At 33.9% G+C, this 20,075-nt stretch overlaps 1 protein-coding gene across 27 annotated transcripts in view; it reads right to left on the reverse strand.

The window, feature by feature from the left end:
- mbl (splicing regulator muscleblind) overlaps positions 1–20,075 on the reverse strand; it is a 684,538-nt gene that overhangs the window by 97,525 nt on the left and 566,938 nt on the right. Inside the window, exon 2 of one of the 27 annotated variants that reach the window (XM_074176507.1) lies at positions 10,626–10,664. The exons of 25 other annotated variants lie outside the window; for them this stretch is intronic. In XM_074176507.1, coding sequence (XP_074032608.1) covers positions 10,626–10,664 — 39 coding nt within the window. Of the gene's footprint in view, positions 1–158; positions 631–10,625; positions 10,665–20,075 lie in introns of those variants that run through there. One more of the 27 variants, XM_074176524.1, reaches the window with a different exon arrangement.

Here is a 20,075-nt window from a genome sequence, read left to right on the forward strand (position 1 = left end):
ATCGCAAGAAATAAGATTCTCACAAAGTTGAGACTTGGTGTGGAGTGCTGAAAAATATTATTAGTTTTTTTCTAAAGCTGTTAATAATATTCTAACCCAAGATTTTAATATCAATTTTTCATTGACAAAATATGTACAGAATGAAAAAACTTCCTCACTTGTACCAAGCAATGAAATCCGGTAACTATGAAACGGTTCCAGTTAATCTCGCAGTTAGTAACGGATAAAAACAGAAGGTTAAAACACACACGACAGTAAATTCACAACAACCTCGGGGTATGCTGTATACCTAAAACAAAGTAGTCGTTACCATTATCTGACTGTTTGGCTCGCAGTTTGTGTGACTTCCTCCTTAACAACGAGTGTAAGCTTTAATTTCGTCATGTTCGCTCGTGCATTAAACCTTGTACCTATTTTTAGTAGCGAATTGCTTATTATTCCCGACAGAAATTATTTTGAATGTTGTTTGTTGAAATGGCGCCATAAAGATCGTGCTTCGGCTGTTAGCCGTATATGAATGCAATCACTCCACTTCGCCAGAATGGAATGATTCAGTTTGTGTCAGATGTCAAATTTAATAATAAAAACAAACTCTTCAATTTTCTGTAACCTCAATTAAATCGGATTTGTGCATACAGATTATTTTTTACATCCTTACAACGTATTTGATAAAATGTTTTCAGCACTTTATGAACTATAACATCTGTTTAAAAAAAATCTGTTTTTTCGTTTACCAGTTGTCGTACCCCTACGAACGATAACCCTCACAAGTCGAAACTTGTGCGAGCTAAGGATTAACAAGGTCTTTCCTTTATAACTTGTGATTCCTAACACGAGTTGGACGATAGCAAGTAAAAATCGATCGTTCAGACTAGAGCTTGAACCACTGACCAACACGGCAGTCAATTCGAGTGAGTGAGTAAACAAAGTACCCGCATCGAACCGCCTGGCCACCGACCAATTAACGATTAAAATAAAGCAGAAACTGACAACTGACGTAACGTAACGTCAAATTCCATTTGAAAACTAATCTCACACTAGTTTTGAATCATCATGAATTCGTTTCAAATCATAGTTGATGTGACGTCATCGTCTCAACGCCAGAATGAATATATTTGAATCATGCACAGACGAATACGTTTTGAATACATGAGCACCAGAAAACGCCTCTAGATAGTTAAACATGTAATTGTCTTGTAGTACTTGGACAGAGCCGTATTTGCCACAACACCAATAGTACATTTTTACCATTATTCATTTTACCAGAATTTGAAAATAATTTCTATTCATTTTAACAAAAAGAATGATTTATTTTCGACATACAAAACTTCCAAAATCACTTTATGTACTTTTCCCAAAGAAGTCTATTTCATCAAATCACTGATTATCAGTAGAAGGTATTTTGAAAACTGGAACCTTACAGATAGGTGATTCGATTTTAGATATTTGAATATCCTCGAAAGGACATCTATTTTTAATATTAACGTTCGCATGTAATTTTAAATCAATCGGTCGAGATAAACTGATTCATAATGCAGTTTCAAGATATTTATTTGTCCAACAGGTCGAATTGAATTGAAGTTTATGAAAAAAATCGTGAAGCAGAAAACGTAACTTTAAAAAATAAAAAATCAATCTATTATGGATTTTTCAATGAAAGTACATGATTTGAGAAATAATGAATTTGTTCCGTAATTCAGTGGCTTATTGTATAATTATTCCATACTGGATTGGTTTCACGACTTCAACCCCTCTCCTAACGCTTGTCAATCTTAACTTTCGCACAGATAATCTTCTAGTATACTTTTGGAAAAATGTACAACTTGTTCTCAACACACCCCCCAATATTAGTAACTTCAATTCACTTAATCGGTTGAGCGATTTTGTGTTCCGGATATACGTTATGGTAGAGCGTAAAGTCGTTAACCGGGCCGGTACGGTGGCAGAGCAGAGAGAGGACCTCTAGATTTATCGTTATGACCGACGACGACGATAGGTCCACCGATGTCCACCGCCTGGCCCCCTTGCTTGGTCCTCGACCCTCTGGGGATACGTGAGTTAGCCTACGTGTGTGTACGCCTCGGCGGTGGAGTCCCTCAGGACCAGTTTACCTGCCATGCGACTGATTAGGAAGCCACCGTCGTCCGTCTGTCCGTCCGTACCCCTAGGCCGTGCCTTTGATCACTGCCCTCGACAATGTTCAATCTCATTTGCAGTTCGCTTTGCGAACGTTGCAGGAATTTGGCCCACTGTCGAATCATATCAAATATTCAGAACAAACGTTCGAGGTAGAGAATGAAAATGAGCTTGTATTCCGCAAACGAAATATACCAAGTTACAGTTAACAATATTATAACAGGAAACTGGTTTGATAATGTAGATTATTATTATGGCATGAATCATTTCAGGTGTAGGGATGCAGCATATCACATTCAGAACAAGTTTCTCATGCAACTTTATCGCCAATATGAGAATATTACGTATAATTCAACGTGAAGATATTTCTAATTTATCGAAGGTTTCAGAAATTAAGTGAATGAATTGGTCAAAATAACAAAAATCTAATATTTTGAAAGATAATTTAAAAAAAAAGGAAAATACCATCCATATCTAAAATCGAAAAGTAAAAATTAATGTAACCAAATACAATAAAACACAGCACTGAAAGAAAAGAAATAGCGAATAAATTGAATATGAATATATTCTTCATAAATTTTGTTATGTATGAATGTATGTTTGTATAATAAAAACAAATTGTTTTTTGGCCATTTTCTATAGTTAAAGGAATCACACGTTAAAAGGTAAGACCTCGTTAGTCCTTAGCTCGCACAAGTTTAGAGTTTTGAAAGTTGTTGTTCGCAGGGGGGCGCAGCTGCTTAACGGAAAAACCGGTTTTTTAACAGAATGCGTTTTTTGTCTAGTGTACAGACAGCAATTCATCATTTCATATTTTGGAATAAAACACGTGTTCAGTTGTCAAGGAAACCAATTACAGGTTGTGAAAAAAGTACAATAATTTGAATTAAATGTCTCTCAGGTATCAATTTCTATTGGTTTATCCGATGAAGCCAGTTAAAACCGTCATAGAGGGTGCAAAAACTGGAGTTCTTTAGTTTTTGCATTTTTGTGAGAAATCTATAAAATTAATTACCTATTTTTCCTTGGCAAGATTTACCAGAAAAGATTTGATTTTAACGCATACCTGTCTCGGCAAAAAATCGAAAAACATACGCCTTTCTCAGAGAGATAGGGTATATCAATTTTATGAGAACCAGTAAATACAATCAGAATCAGAAACAAAATCAGTAACTGAGAAAATATCAATAACCAAACAATTATAACAAGACAGATAAAACCTCACTTCGCGCTTACTACGAGTTTCAACTAGTTCTCAAACTCATTCACCCATTACTCAATTCTATTTGTTACATAATATTTTACGAAGCGCTTTTCCATATTCGCAACTTCTGGCAGATCATCTTTTTTAATTAATCCCACACACCATACATGTTCGCAACAGCCAGTAACGGCACAGCGAAAACGCAACCGAATGAGTCATGATCGAATTAAAACGGATCAGATAAAACGCAAGACATTAACCTGGTGTATCTATAGTATAGAGGAAGGGATAGATAACATAGCAAGCTATCGAAACGACGACGATCGATATCGCTCTTTATGGAGCGCTAGCAGGCGATATACCTTGTGGTCATTGTCGGTGTTCAAACCGTTAATGAAATATTTCCATCTGCCTGACACAATAAATCTAATTAAGCGTCACGCAATGACACAATTACAAACTGTCTGAAATATTTCAGTTCGTCGAGAATTGAATTTCAGCATGACATGATGATGTGCCGTCGGTAGTTGGAGTTGCCCCATTGTCTGTTGACTGAATCAACGACTATAAATTAGAGGGATCGGCATTTGGCGTTTACTGAAATTGAACGCATTTCAAATTTGTTGAGTTCATGTTCTAGAATATTCGTTCGAAATGACGTGCTTGTTATTTATCCAAAGTGTTATAGTACTTTCGTGGAAGGCATCGCATGTTGAAAGACAAGACCTCGTAGTCAAGTTACAACTTTTTAGGGTTGCCGTTTGTAGGGAATGTTTTTGTGAAAAAAAAATATCGAACTCTATACAAATTCCCCGGCATCATAGTTACCACCTAGTCACTTGGAATTACTGAGCTTCACCACATACTGAGCTTGTTCGTTTTCAAAAAGAGGAACTCTTATTTCACATTTTCAAGCCTTTGAGACTATCAAATTCTCTTCAGAAACAATATTACATGTAATTTGAATATCTTTCTGTAACGATTGTGTTACTAGAAACTGTTACAGAACGGTTACATACCAGGGCACACCAGGTACATATTCGAACTAGATAATTGGACAAAATTATAATACTTTCATGATGTGAATTCTGATGGTCTGTGATAATGACATTACCAAAATTATTAACTTTGGAATTGAAATAGAAATAGGAATAGAAATACTAGCTAGCCATACAAGGCAGCATCTGCAGAAAACACAATGATGTGAATAGAAATATGACCTGAAACTAAACTAGCGCAAATTATTCTACAGGGATTCATATTATGTTTGAAAACATGTCATTATTATTTTTCCAAGAGAAAAAAAGTAAGATTGAAATATGTATGAATGTATGTTATTGTATGAGAATGTAGAGAAAAGAAAAATTGTTTTCGAAAATTTTCTCGTTAAATGAAGAAATGCAGTTTTTGTCTAGTGTGTAGACAATTCGTTAATTCTTTTTTGTAACAAAATACCTGTTCATTTGGAAGAAATAATAGTCTTGAAATAGTCTTTCATTTATTAATATATATTGGTTTATCCGAGGAAGTCATTTGAAATAGTTATATATTTTTGTATGAAAATAAAATTAATGATTTTCTTTATATTCCAGGATTTTTCCATTTCTTTGTAACTTCATCATGCCTACATATTTATATTTTCTTGCGTTCATAATCATTTCACAAAACCTTTGTGAATTTTCTAAGGACTTTTGATGAATTATATTGGGTTGTGTTGTATTGTCAAATATTTGATGAACTATGAAATGAACAACTGTTAATAGACAAGATATATTTTTTCCACTGCTACAAAATGCGTATTCTAAAATTGAATAATAGATGATAATTCATTCGATAACTGAATGAAATATATCTAAATCAAGAACTTGGCTCAGACCAGACATCCCGCTTGCTTCATCATTATGAGAATCCGCTGTCTAAATTATGAATGCTTCTTACTGAATTTCATGGCTATAGCTAAACGATAAAACGTAATGGCTGTTTATAAGTTGCTGGAAGGTAGAAATTTAATCTTGAAATTGGCTCAAAACACTAACTTTTTCTTTGGATTCCCAGGGTGTGCAATCTTGGCTGGGTAGATGTATTAGCTCAAGAAAATAGAGAGGTTAATAAAATGTTTTCTTTCGGTTTGTGTTCACGAACCGATTACATAAAAAGTATTCAAGAAATGAATCCAATGTTACGCATTAGGTCGGTGAGTTCGTTTCATTCCGAAACAACTTCATTAACTTTCATTACAAACCGTCGTGACTGGGTTGAAATCGCAATAATTTTTTTATCAATAATAAACTATTTCAAAGTTTCTTATCAAAGAAGATAGAGAGCTTGTTCCAGTACTATTGATTCGAAAACGAATCGTTTACAAAAAATAATAAGGAGAAACTTGAGCTGTTATAAAAAAATTCACTTTATTTGGTTTTTGTCCCATTTTTTCATAACACCTATTCTAAAAGTATTGTTCTTTCCAGTTTGGACTTGACTATGGTTGTGCATAATATGATTGTGTCTGCCGCTGTCCTTTTTTGCACCGTTTGCAGCAAAGGTATTCATTATACAGTCCTATTTTGTTCAGGTATCCTCTCAATGTACAATGTCCAATGAGTATTTCTGTAGTTATTCTGAGTCGATTCCTCAACAATGTTGGAGCCGCCTTTCAGTTCTTTCATCAAGTGTAAATGTTCCCAGATATATTTATCCAGTATTCTACTCTTAGCTGTCGTTGCAAATGCTACTACGAGAGTTACTGATTTGGAAGGGTTTACTTGTAAACTTTTTTTTTCGTTGCTTCATGTAATAATATTTGCAGTCCATTGCACGTGTGCTCCAATTATATTATTACATTTTTCCCGGTCCTGGATGATTCAATAATCTGCAAAGCCATGTAGTTAATGTTCATTATAGTCCATTACGATTCAATAACTCGTCTATTATAAAGTTTCATAATAGCAGGGATATATCCCAGACGAGTAGATCTGATGAAGTCTATAGTAAAATGAAACAACGCTGTCTGGTATTGAATTATGGGTGCAAGGTTTTTGTGCTTAATTTTCATCAATATGCAAAGCCGTACATAATTTAAAAACATCCATCGTGGCAAAACACGAACCCGTGCATATATGGATCCTCGTTAATATAACAAGTATACTCTTTATATAATTGCATTCAATATTTACACAGCGAGTTTGATATGATAAAGTTTCCAATGCCTTTTTCATTATCGACATGGGAACCACTCTGATACCCAAATGATATAGTATATAAAAAAAAAACAGTCAAACATCGTTCATCAGGGAATGGTCATTAATATTTAAACCCTGCATGGGTGTAGTGGTTTTCAACCATTTGGTCACTTTCAAAATTGCATTTTATCATAGAACATTCAATTTGTTCCGAATGAATTTGATTTGCTAATGTATCCGTTAAATTTAACGCATACATTCATTCGACTGGGTTTTCAATCAAACTAATAAAACGTTCATTGACTTTTGCATTACGATGGTGAAGGGTCAGTTTTCAAAAACTATTTCATTCATATTATCATTACTTGGTATGAGTAATGAGTATCCAAACACCGATATGGGAATATTCCCATAGGACTGAAGTGCTTTATGGTATGTGCATGCAAACAAATAAAAATAATTTTCTTCTGTATTCAACATAGGTAATAGTATTCCTAGTGAGTCGATGAACGCTTCAAAGGAAACATGTTTAATGTTTGTAATGCAGGTAAGTTCGTCGGTCTGCCGAAAACATTTTATGTGTTTCTGCTTTAACTTGATGGTAAACAGCGTGATCGCTCTTTCGTGAAAAAAAAGGAATACGTTTAAGCATATTCAAAAGCTATTAAATCTACACCAACCAGCCCAAAATATTAAAGATCAAGATAGATACAGAAGTACCAATAATCAATAATGGGTATGCAATTGATGTTAGCACTCTAAGGAATTCCAATCCAGAAAGAGCATGAGCAGGTACAAAATGTACACAGTTGAATAAAGTAAGTAAATTCGACTTTTACTGTGTTACTTCCATTCCTTGCAGAAGCTATAACATTTTGTCCTGAATTTTATCAGAATGGCGTATGGTTTATTATAACATTTTTTTAATTGGTTCAACAGCCAACAAAGAAATAGGAACAGGAAATGAAACATTATTTACACAAAGTCCTCTTCAGTAAATAGTAATAATGGAATTATTGACAATTCATAGTGGAAATGATGTTGCACTTGTTCGTCTGGCTATTATAATAGACATAACCGATGAAACAGTGTTAGATGATTGACTGCCAGAATTTTAATCACCAAACAGTGATAGTTTTTAAAGATAATAAATTTCACATAAACTTGAGTTATATCAAAATGGTCAAAAACGAAACGAATGTCTAACGTCATGAAATTAGAGAAGAAACTAATCCTTTATAATGCAATAGTTGCTTTAAATGAATATGATGTAGGAAAGTATAAGATTCATAGAGTACGTCTCTGTACAATCGATAAAGTGAAAATATTTGTCAATTCAATAAAAAAATAGAATGACTTCCTATCAACCAAACATAAAGAGAAAACCGCATGATTACAATTTCTGGTGAACCATTCAGAGTACACCTCGCTTTTAGATAAACGAAATTTCACGACTGGAAATATTGTGAAAGGCGCATTATACGTAACACATACAACTGAATAAAACAATTCGCGAAACTCGTAAAATGAAGGCAACATGAAGTAACACACTAGAGCTGAAATAACGACTAAATTAAAATTTACCGAGCACTTCACCACCACTTTCATCATTATTTAAAAAATAACAGCTTCGCGATTATTCACCGGAGCGTCCTCGAGCCTGATGATGGCCTCTTGACAAATGGCACTTCATTAAGCTAACCCTTCATGGAGGAAAAACTGTTCTACGAAAATGTTCTCGCCAGAGTCGTCGGTTTGAAGGTGTTATTTCTTAAATTTGTAGGTGACAAAAATATCTATCATTATAATGGCATTATGATTTTGAAATGTACCTACCTGTCTGAAAGAGCGAAAAATCATAGTGATTTATTTGAAAACTTTTAGCTGAAAATAGTTCGTTGTGTGTGAAATGCATATTAACATATTTCTATGTAATAAATAATCGTGGATAACAATTTAATAATGAACTTTCCTGTTTGTCTTGTTTATTTTTAACAGTACTGCCGGAAAGACGAATTGTCTGCTGAATCTTATCACATGAAATTATCAATATTGTTAGAAAGAACTATATGAAATTCCTGAAATTCAAGTTTTTTCCAAACTACCAGAGATTACGAAATAAAACTAAAAATATTACATATTTATTTTCAATGAAACAACTACGTACAATTCGGCCTTCTTCCCATCTTCTACGTACTTTCCTAAAGAGTTTTCGTTCTACCTTTCTTTAAAGTTTCCCACATGTTTTTTATGATGATGGAAAACTATAAACTCAGTATTTTGGAAATCAAAGTGATGGATTTTTATTTTATTTTTGTTGTGTGTAGCCATTATTTTTGTGTCTAGCCAAATCGGGTTTTCAATAGTTTTTTGTTTGTTCCATTCAAGTGGAAATTTCCACGAATTATTTTATGAACAACACCAGGTTGGTCGAGTGTAATATTCATCATTCGTAACTTTGAAAAGCATTGGTTAATGATTTTGATTTCGCGTTTTCCTAAAACTTTTCGGGGACTTTTTGTGGCACTTCGAATGTATGGTATAAAAGTAAAATTAGGGTTTTCCATATTATATTTTTCATCATTGTTATTGTGCAGCTGGTATGAACATTTTTTAAGGATTGGTTCACAGAAATGTGATAGATACTTAGTTATTCGCTTTTCATTAAATTTGTTGTTTACCATATTTTTATGGTGCGAAATTCGAATTATTCGATCAGTTGATAGACAAAGCCTAGTCCTCTCATTCAGCCGCGATAAAAATTTTTGCATATTACTCTTTGAACCTCTTTATATACTTTCTAGTTTTTCATTTTATTTTCATCGTCTCCAGCGTAACTCGATTTATTTGATTTCATTTCTACATTGACTAGGATACTTGTGTTATTACTACAATTTTGAATATTATTTATTCTAAGTAAAATTTAACTCTTTGTCCTTTCTGTGTTTGTAATTTCATATTTCTGCACATGAAAATGACAAACATGCTGAAACTTACGTATGATTAAAAATAAATATATAATATTTATAATTTTATTTCGATATATACCCAATCTGACGAGAGAATCTACCAAACTTAATAGGTTATTATAGGCAAAACTAGATAGAATCAGTCGATCTCAACTACTAAAAACTGAAATCCCAATGAGGAATTTCGAAACAGAAATCCGATATGATCATAAGGAATTGATTCTGGGATTGATTAATAACACTCGGAGCTGTGTGATTCCTAACGGGTTGGATAATACGCAGTGAAAAATCTATCATCCGGCCGTAGGGCTCGAACCACTGTTCCACATAGTGATCGATTGAATGAGTAGAATAAACCACTCAAGACAACCCAACCGGTTACCACTCCTCTTCCCCCCCAATAAACTTTTTCAGAAATGAAATTGTACGTCATTACCAATTTTTTCCTCTCGTGTTTTATTAATTGACAAATAATTTCATGTCTTAACAGATTTCCAATGAATTGTCAATACGACGTTTGATGGTCTGGACCAGTGAAATGTTGACTAGATGAGATTACTAATGTGGGGGGTGGCAATATTCAAAAGCTGAAGTACCAAACCAAGGATATAACCAAATTTACCATCAAACTTAACACATTTTGATCCAGATCTTTCAGATTATAACAACTATTTCTGTAAAAGCTCTATACATAGTGAACTTAAACAAAATTTAATTAACTAGTCAGACCAATACTTTGAACGCGACACTTTTCAGTGTCGCGTCCGGTGATGTCACAAAAGAAAGGTGATCAAATCTCATGATTTTTTAGCGGAAAGCGTTGTCGAATTCAATGGAACAACCTTGTCGAGTTCATGTTAACAGTGAATTACTCGTTGTTCGAGATTTGAATTATATTGTTATATAAGCGAAGGAACCGAAGTTCGTTACCTGTTGTAGAAGATATGACGGTTTTTACGGCCGGTGTTGTTTTACGTCGGTTCTCCCTTTTTATTACAAGAGATCCTTTTTGCGCTCTCCCAACCTTAATATCATCAAGTAGAGCTCCTCAAATTGCTCCGCAAACACATTCGGCCAAGGAATGAAGGACAAATTTCCCAGATATGAGCTATGGAGTAATTGAAATATAAAACTTACGGTATTTTGATGTGCTCTCGAGACGACTCTCCGGCTTACCTGCAAATAAAAAATATGTCGTTAATAAAAGTCCGACGTTAAATGCGTTTTATGGAGTATTAATAATAAAAAAGGGCGACGTTACAGAGGTTTTCGAAGTTATAATGAAGGCGATTTGAAGTTTTGTAGAGGTTATACGATACCACCATGTAATTTTTGCCTTTACCGTTCGAGATACAGATACCGTCGAGATATAGAACATCAAATACTATCCATGACACTAATCATAGAATTTTCAGAATGAATTATATTTAGGATACGTTTCTCTACACGGTAGTTTCATCAATTGGACTGGTACATCAAACTATGATGCAATGTCTTTTATGTAACAGTAGCTAACTACAAAACTTGATTAGGAAAATGATCAATTCTGGTAAAACAGAATAATGGTGAATGAATAACTTCTTGTTGGTCGTTTAAAATAAATTTCGAATATTTGCAGAGATTCCAACAGATTTATCTTTCTCCCTTTATTTTCTATATGTAGTATGTCGTAGTCCATGTTAAAACCGTGTTTATTTTCTTAAAGGTGGCAAGCATAGGCGGAATTCGATTTTTTATTTCAAGATATTTTATATAAGATAATTCTCGGTTTGAAGTTTCTGATGATTTACTAGTATATGTGAGTTTTGGTAGGTTTTAGTATTATTTTTAACTTATTTGAAAAATGTTTGTCAAAGATGTTGAAGTTGTTGTTTACTGCAAATTGTTTTATCAAATTCAATTCTATAAGTTATAGTTCACCAAAATGTCTCAACGAAAATTTCTGCTGTTGTAAATATCAAAACTGAAGGAACGGATTGAACAAATGCTTTGTTTCACAAATCTGAGTCATCCATTTGGTGAAAGATAGAATTGATATCTCTGGTACAGAATAAGTTCAACAAAACACTTTCCTCATACATCTGAACAGTAACATTTTTTTCAACATGCTTGAATCAATTCTTATCCAAGGACTAATTGTACCTTCAAAATTCAAAGAAGAAATACCTGAGCAAATTTACCGATTATTACAACAGATGTGGGTGCAAATAAAAACACTTAATGGATAGAAGACCATTATATAAGAAAAGGACAAAAATATGTGGAATATATAGACATAGACCAATCATGCTTCTAAATTCATTTTTAAAGAATAACCTCAAGCCCTACATGAAAATCCTTAAGGCCCCCAAAGAGTGGTGCCTGTACGAAAGTATCGATTCATGTTGTAGAATAAATTCATAAGGAGAAACGTTCTCAGAAAGTTTGTTCTAATTGTACGCAGTTCACCAAATGAAAGAGTTCTTTGACAGTGAAGTTTGAGGTGTACTTCAAAACGATGAGCAGCCACAGTCCGTTACGTATTTCTGATATGTACCGCTCTTGGTGGAATCAAATGTGCCACGTCACTTGAAACACCTCCTATGAAAGTATCTATTAAAGAGAGACAAGTCTCCAACCTCTCTTCGTTCCAGACTGTCAACGTTGCAAGTGATGTTCGAGTCTTGTGTCGTGGCTCTTTTCTGGATGGAGTCTAGCAGCTTTAGGATATGCTTAGGGGCGGAGCTATATACATGAGAATGGAGACCTTACAAGAAACAAAATTGAAAACTCAGTCAATGAAAAGATGAATGCCATATAAATACTGGAACAACTCCTACACAAATTGAGTTCCAGGGCGGTGATGATGATGATCTTTTGAAGTATTCTGAACAACAGTAGACTTTTCAGATCTAAGAAATCGAAATCTTTCCAAAACCAGTTTGAATATCTCATCTATTCTGACCAACATATTCAACAATATACATTTCCATTTTCAATCATCTGTCTTTCGAGTTGTATAACGCCCGTTGGCTGAGAGGCTATTTTCATGTCCAGTTTTTCGAAATTTCCCACCGTACCGGTGTTTTACCTTGGTTCGTATGGAATGATAATAAACATTTTCAAATTAACTTATCGGAAGGGCGATTAGGTTGGTACAAATTTCATTATCATTTTATATTTTTTATCCTCTATAAAATTATCGTAACATACTTTTGTACTCTGACATTTTCAGACAACGTGATGCTTCTTAATTCAACTAGCGAACCGTCCGGCTCCGCACGGGTGTAATGCTGATACTGAACATAAATTCACCCACCGGAAATTTAAGCGCATGTAGAAACAGTGATGAAAAGATAATTTTGTTTTATGGACGCGCCTTTTTCCCCCGCGGCTGGAGCCCTAGTTGGAATATTTAAAAATCCTTTCTTATTGCATATCTACAACGTAAAGCGAACCAACATATAAAATTTCAGCCTCCAAAGATATGACGGTACGGAGAAACAGTAACGAAAAGATAACTTTATTTTATGAACGTGCCTTTTCCCTCGCGGCTGGCTCCCTTGTTGGAATATTTTAAAAATCCTTTTCTGTTACACATTTAAAACATAAAACGAAACTTCATACAAAATTTCAGCCTCCGAAAATATAGCGATATGGAGAAAGGTAGTTTTCATATGTAAACGCGCCCATTTTATCCCTAAGGAGATTCCCATTTGCAATATTTAAAAATCCTTTCTTATTGCACATCTAACAACATAAAGCGAACCAACATACAAAATTTCAGCCTCTAAAAATATAGCGGTAAGGAGAAACAGTAATGAAACGGTAACTTTATTTTATAAACGTGCCTTTTCCCCGTGGCTGGCCCCCTAGTTGGAATATATTAAAACTTCTTTTTTATTGCACATCTAAAACATAAAACGAAACTTCATAAAAAATTTCAACCTCCGAAAATAAAGTGGTACGAAGAAATAGTAATGGAAAGGTAGTTTTTATATGTAAACGCGTCCCTTTTATCCCCAGGGGGATTCCCAGTTGCAATATTTAAAAATCCTTCCTTATTGCACATCTACAACATAAAATAAACCTACATACAAAATTTAAGACTCCAAAATTATAGCAGTATGGAGAAATAGCGACGAAAAAGTAACTTTTATACGCTTCTAAAACCTAAGAAGCGCCTATATTTGACTTGTTCGATTGATGACCTATTTATTTTGTAGAAATTCATACTGAATATAAAATAAAGAAAGTAACTTCTGTCTAATTTCTATTAAGTTTATTATTTGTTACGACCGGTCTTAAAAAATAAACTTAGTAGAAATTAGACAAAAGTTATTATCTTTATTCTCTATATTCAAGCACCTATACCAAATTTTAGCTTCTTAGGACTTACCAGTACGGAGATGAATGAGTGAGTGTCAAACGAGTGACTTTCTCATTTATAAGTATAGATTGGTAACAAAACACAATACATATGCACTAATGTTGGAAACTAAACGTTTATAATGACTTTTCATTATTTTGAGATATCGCCCACAAGGTATCAAGAAAACATGTATTGTAGCAATCCAGGTGTTGAAGCATTAAAACATACGACAAATAATAAATGTCAAACAAAGGACGTTAACATAATAGGTATATTTTCGAAATGAAAGCAATACATTGTCATCGTGCTCTTGATCTACGCGTAACCATCACCTCTCCATGTGTGACGATTACAAAATGGTTCGACAGAACGCAGTTGTTAGTCAACCCCAAAACCATTTGTCACCAGAGAGCCTTTATTATCGTTTAAATGGTATAAAAGCGGAGAAATAGACTTGAACTCCAATACAATATGCACCAGTTCGAGTGCTGTATCTAAGCGAGTAAAAGTGAAACCTCTCCACCATTTAAAACTCGTACGTTTTCTTAGGGTGAATGTTGAAATTTATAATACATTCTATTCCTTTGAGAGGAACTAAAATAAATACAGTAACTCGACTTATATTGAGATGGGAATTTCGGGATTAAAATTTAAATGTTTTCTTTCGGAAGTTTGATTGAAGGCATTTCAAGAGATCTACTGAAACGCGACAGGAAGTTGCTTTTCGTATATTTTTTGTGAATCTTTGATATTATTTTCATAAGCAAAGCTGACTTTGAATAGACAATATTATTGTGATATTGAATAATAAAACGCATCTATCAATCAATTCAAATATTTTTGTCATAGAAGTACTAACACTAATAATTGGCGAATGTTAACATACGGTTCACAAAATTCGTAATTTTTTTCCATGTTTATACCTGCTGCTAATTTCCTGGTGATGTCAACTTTGTCGAATAAACGTGCACCGAGAAGTAATTTGTATTACATTGAAAGGAGTATTTTTTGAAAGAGCTTGATTATTGGGATGCAATTTTTTTTGGCTTTTAACTTCTTCATATTCATACAAAAAATTTGGGAAACATCCTTTTTTACGAAGTTTTTTTTGTATAAAGATGGATAATTAAGAAAATTATATTTCGACAGGTACATTACACAATAATGTTTTGCCAATCAAATAGAGATTAATCGAGTTCAATAGTCAATGCCAAATCTTTACTAAAAATGCAATTATATTTTTGTTGACAATACACCACGATGCATATGAATTTTATTCGAGGAATACTTCAAATAATCCAGTATTTGTGTAGTTTGCCTGAATGAATTCCAGAATTTTTCAATATGCCACCAGAATATCGAACCAATAATCAATTTAAAGTACGAATTTCAGATTTTTCCGAACGATATTTTTACATAACGAATTGAAACTGGCATGAATGAAAGCAACACATAGGAATTGGTATGAGAGAAGTGGTCAAACAGAACTTTGAAGGGATAGAACTCAGCCATCGAAAGGTCTCTATTTCACGTTATCAACCATGGAACATATAGAAGTTGATTCAGCCGAACGAGGTTCTTCATAAACTAATTATTGGTTATAATTTGTACTCAACAATATTCAGTGATACAGACATTTATATATTTTTTGAAATAAAAATAATGAACACAGACGGTGTTCCTTTTTATTTTTCTATGAACTTACTAGTTTAACTGTTGAGCGTTTGTTTGCGTTGCGCTTGGTGGCCGTCTGAATTGTCTCTATTTCTCCCAAATCAGTCTGACGGACTCATTTTGCTTTTTTCCGAGTCTTTTCATGACACCTACTCTAACAATCTTGTTCTCTATACGAGTACGTATGGATCTTTCATTGGATGTTTCATTGGCACGTTAAAAGGAAAGACAGCTTACACAAGTTTCTACTTCTGCGGGTTGTCGTTCATAAGAGGACAGCTGGTTAAGGGAAAACAGATTTTGAATAGATTTCACATAGATTTTTTTGAAGTATTGTGGATTTCCATAGACTACTTGCCTTTTGTGATCTGCCAAAAATTTGCTTAAAATATAAAGGTTTGTATCTGTTTGAAAGTGGTTGACAATATTTCATGGTGAATTTTATTAGTTGGCATTTGAAAGAACAGATAAAATTAGAATGAAGACTAAAATATCACTTATATTAAACAATAAAATGTGACTATTACTGGAGTTTAATCAAAAGAAAGATTAAACGTTTAATCTCCCGCTCGAAGATGATCACTTGGTGATTGAAACACCTGTCGAGGTGTTAAAAATAACGGTTTGGTGTTGGGATAAAATTCCAGTAATATTGAATACTACACAAAAAGTTCCAAACAGTGCATCACAAGTAATAAAATGTGAGGTGAAAATTACAATAAAACGAATAAAATAATCAAGATACAAAATGAGACCACAAAGTAAAAATGAACTGAAAAATAAAATCAATCAATTTGCTCAAAATGAGCAAAAAATTAATAAAAAATAAATTAAAAAAGGTTTCAAACCACGTTCCGATTGTTAGTACCCACAATCGTCTTCGGAAGATGAGTGTCTGTCATTTTATTCGGATGACTTCTAAAAGTTATCCCTTCAATTATTCACAGCCGAAGCATTTCTCTATTTAGATGGTTTTCTTATAAACATTTCTCCATGTGTGTTCCTAGATATATTTTCCCATTACTTTTTATGTTCTTTATGACATTTTAACTTCTTTCTGTTTCTTTTTAATTTATGTCTTCTCTATCAATATTATTGTTTCAATCAGACATATACTTATGCATTTCTTAATTTCAATTAGAATTTATAGTTATGTGGCTATCAATTTTTTTGATCAAACAGATAGATTCAGTAACAAACATATTATTTGTACTGGAATTTGGCGATACTTGATGAAAATCTATAACGCATTCAAGCAAATCTATTGACAGATTTTCACTACATACTTTTCAAAACCGTAACACATGTTTCGCTATATAATAGTTTCCTCAGACGTGTTCTTACGTCATGCAAATTTCTTTCAGATATAAACTAATAGAAAAAATGCATCAAAAATGCTGAATTACATGAAAATCTCTTTTTACCATTCAGTTTGTAGTCCAATCATCATTATGGAATTGAAACAGATATTCACAGGAACGCTATACTAAAACAAAATATTCGGTCCTGTTTTTTCTTTTTCCAAACTGCCTGCTGGATGAAGTACTATAACATTTTCATTTCCCAATTTGAATATCTTCCAGCAATTGAAGTCAAGTACCCACTCGGCCGGTAGATTTTCCCACTGAAACTTCACTTCAGTGCGAAAAACAAACAGATTCGAAATAAAATCGATCCGGTTTAATGAAGTGTTATGCTCCAATATTAATACCGTCAATTTGAAGTGCGAGACTGCACACCCCCACGTAGTATTGTGTAAACCTCAAGAACGAAGAGAGTGAGAGCGCATCGCTTTGTACGGTATCATCCGAGTGAATGTATAAGTGGCTTTTCGGCATCGTGATCGGTCTTCTCGAGATATGTATATACACTACGCTTTCACAAAATTGAGCGACTAATCTCTACGAGAGAATCTGTAATCAGCGGAACAGAATAAGCTTTGACGATACTCTGGCGAATCCCTCGACTCGTGCTTTTGGCTTCTTTCACGCTCTTATCGACACGAAAACACGGATGTTACAGGAAGGATGACTGCGTCCTCGCCATATGCTACTAGAGAATGTGTTTCCGTGCTTCGAGAAGATTATACTTGTAGAGGGACCTGCATTATGGAACTGATCATTGACTAAATTGAATTTTGCTCATACAGTATACAACCACCAGAAGGGTCGATGAGTTAGTGGTAGAGAATATCTGACGATTTCTTGTTGAAGGGAAAAGATCTTCAAAAATAATAATGATGAATATAAAAATTCAAACTATTCCACTGAAAACATCAAATCCACAATTGTTTATGTTCTATTTTTCTAAACTTTCTTCACTATTTATCCCTAAAACACCACCTGACATTTCAAGATAAACCATTTGGCTTCAATAAACCTAATTTGAAGAAGCTAATAGTCAGGTGATATGTTGAACCTAAGTACTGAAGAAGACTCAAATGATTATTCTCCCCTAGCCGCAAGAGTTGAACGTTTTCCGATGCTCCTTTCTGAGCTGTCTTGCTGATTGGGTTTGAACTCTATGGGCTAGTGTTGATCAAGTTATTCAATTTTTGATCCACTCCCAGTTAATAATATTTTCATCTTTCAGGTCATACAAAAACTATTCAAACTATTGAAATACAAATAACAGAAACTCACGTCAATAATTTCTTTACTTGCACTGATTAACTTGCATCGAAGATTCTCCAAAACATTCTTTTTCGTTCCTTATTTGCATAACTCACTTGTTTGAGTGTGGTTGCTGTGCATTTGAATGAGAAGAGAAAATGGCAGCAACGAGGCATTAAATTAGGTCACGAAGACAATATAGAACCATCGGTTCGACATGCAATTTACCCTCTGTCAATGACGTACGTTATCAGGAAACGATTGTTCAGGAGGTGAACACGAAAAAACACAATACAATGCGGTTGTCTGTGATTATTATGTGGGCTTCGGTAAGGAAGTCGTTAAATCCAGTTTATTCTTATTAACGTTCAAAAACTTGTTTTATCGCTTCTGGCTATGATTTTCTTATTTTCCAATTAAGAAGTGTTTTTGGAAACATACTATTAAGATGTGCTTGCTTGGTCACTTTCGATAACATGGCTTAACTGTAGAATATGTGAGGTTGAGTATTCAATTTGTCCAATTTTTTCATAAATTTATTCATATGGAAATTCTCTATATTTTTGGAGGTTTCAATTACACGTATTATTGGGATACTACAGTTCAAGTTAGTGATGAATGTTAGATTATACCATTTGCTTAGTTGAAGTAAAACTAGTAAAATTTCTTCAAGGGCGCTTGACTTGGGAAGTAGTTGGTGAGTGCGTGACGAGAGCGTTACAAAAAGTGTGATCGGGCGAGGCGAACGGAAGTTGAGAGGGAGGTATAAGTTACTGAAGATAGAAAGAGACGCTTACGTTTCGTATATTAGTATAGGCGCAAGAGAAAGAGAGCGAGAGAGGTGCGAGCACACATTTATAGTCGAGTAAGCTCTGAAGAGTTAGGAGATTTCAATGTTAATTTCGTGATCGAACATGGACATTTCTTGGTAAACTTTCTCCAAGATAAATTAGAACTACAAATGAATAATAACCGAAATGAGCCTATCACAAGACATGGAACAACAATCGTTGCAGTTTTCTCTAGCTATCTTTCTAGTTTTCATTCAAAACATATGTATCTTATTTTTCACTAACGACCACGGCTCACATGGGTGCAATGCTGATACTAAATATATCTATATAAAAACGCGTGCGATCGCTGCTCATGATAAAGTGTTGTAGGGCATAACGCGGCCTTCGACGCGCAATTTATACGCAGGCACTGCCGGCCGGTACCGCCCAACCGTTATGTCCTAGTATTTTGAATCTGTAAAATCTTCGAGAATATTCATTTAAATTCAATGCTGTGGAGGGTGATATTGACCTATGCTGAATGTACAATGTATTTAAGGTACTCAATTGGATAGGAATTATTGCTGTATTGCTTAAAATCTCTTCGTAAATAAGCCATTATTTCCCGAGGATACAAAATGGTTATTGTGGGATACCCTAAGAGATAGACATATACCATAGCGAACTTTTCTGTAAAGTGTGGACCTTTTTAAGGTTACAATACTGTAGTACACTTTTCGATCTATCTCGTAGGGTTCAGCCAGCGTTTGCAATGTAAACGCAAAAAATGTGTTTAATTACGACATCACATTAAAAACCTGAAAAAATATCAGTGTTTCTGTACTATATTATGTATTATGTATACATATATACCCAAACATTTTATTTTATAATATGCCTTTTATGATGTCAATGAGTTTTTCAATGGTACTCTTACATTTCTGAACAACTCAATTATACAAATTTTGACCTAATTTTAATGACTGTCAGACTCTTAATGTGACTTTTTATCTCCTTTTCCAAGCTTTTTTGTACCTATTATTTTTGTACTTGTTTATGTAAAACTTGAAATGACTTGTTTTAACACTTTTGTGTTTTATCACCAATAAATATTTTGAATTTGAATCAGAACCTTTCTCTTGAATCACTCTATCTACTAAAAAAATGAATCAAAATC

This window comes from Leptinotarsa decemlineata, unplaced genomic scaffold (assembly GCF_025532065.1).
Source record: "Leptinotarsa decemlineata unplaced genomic scaffold, Ldec_3_MD MMD2_P_RNA_scaffold_14, whole genome shotgun sequence".
Classification (NCBI taxonomy): domain Eukaryota; kingdom Metazoa; phylum Arthropoda; class Insecta; order Coleoptera; family Chrysomelidae; genus Leptinotarsa; species Leptinotarsa decemlineata.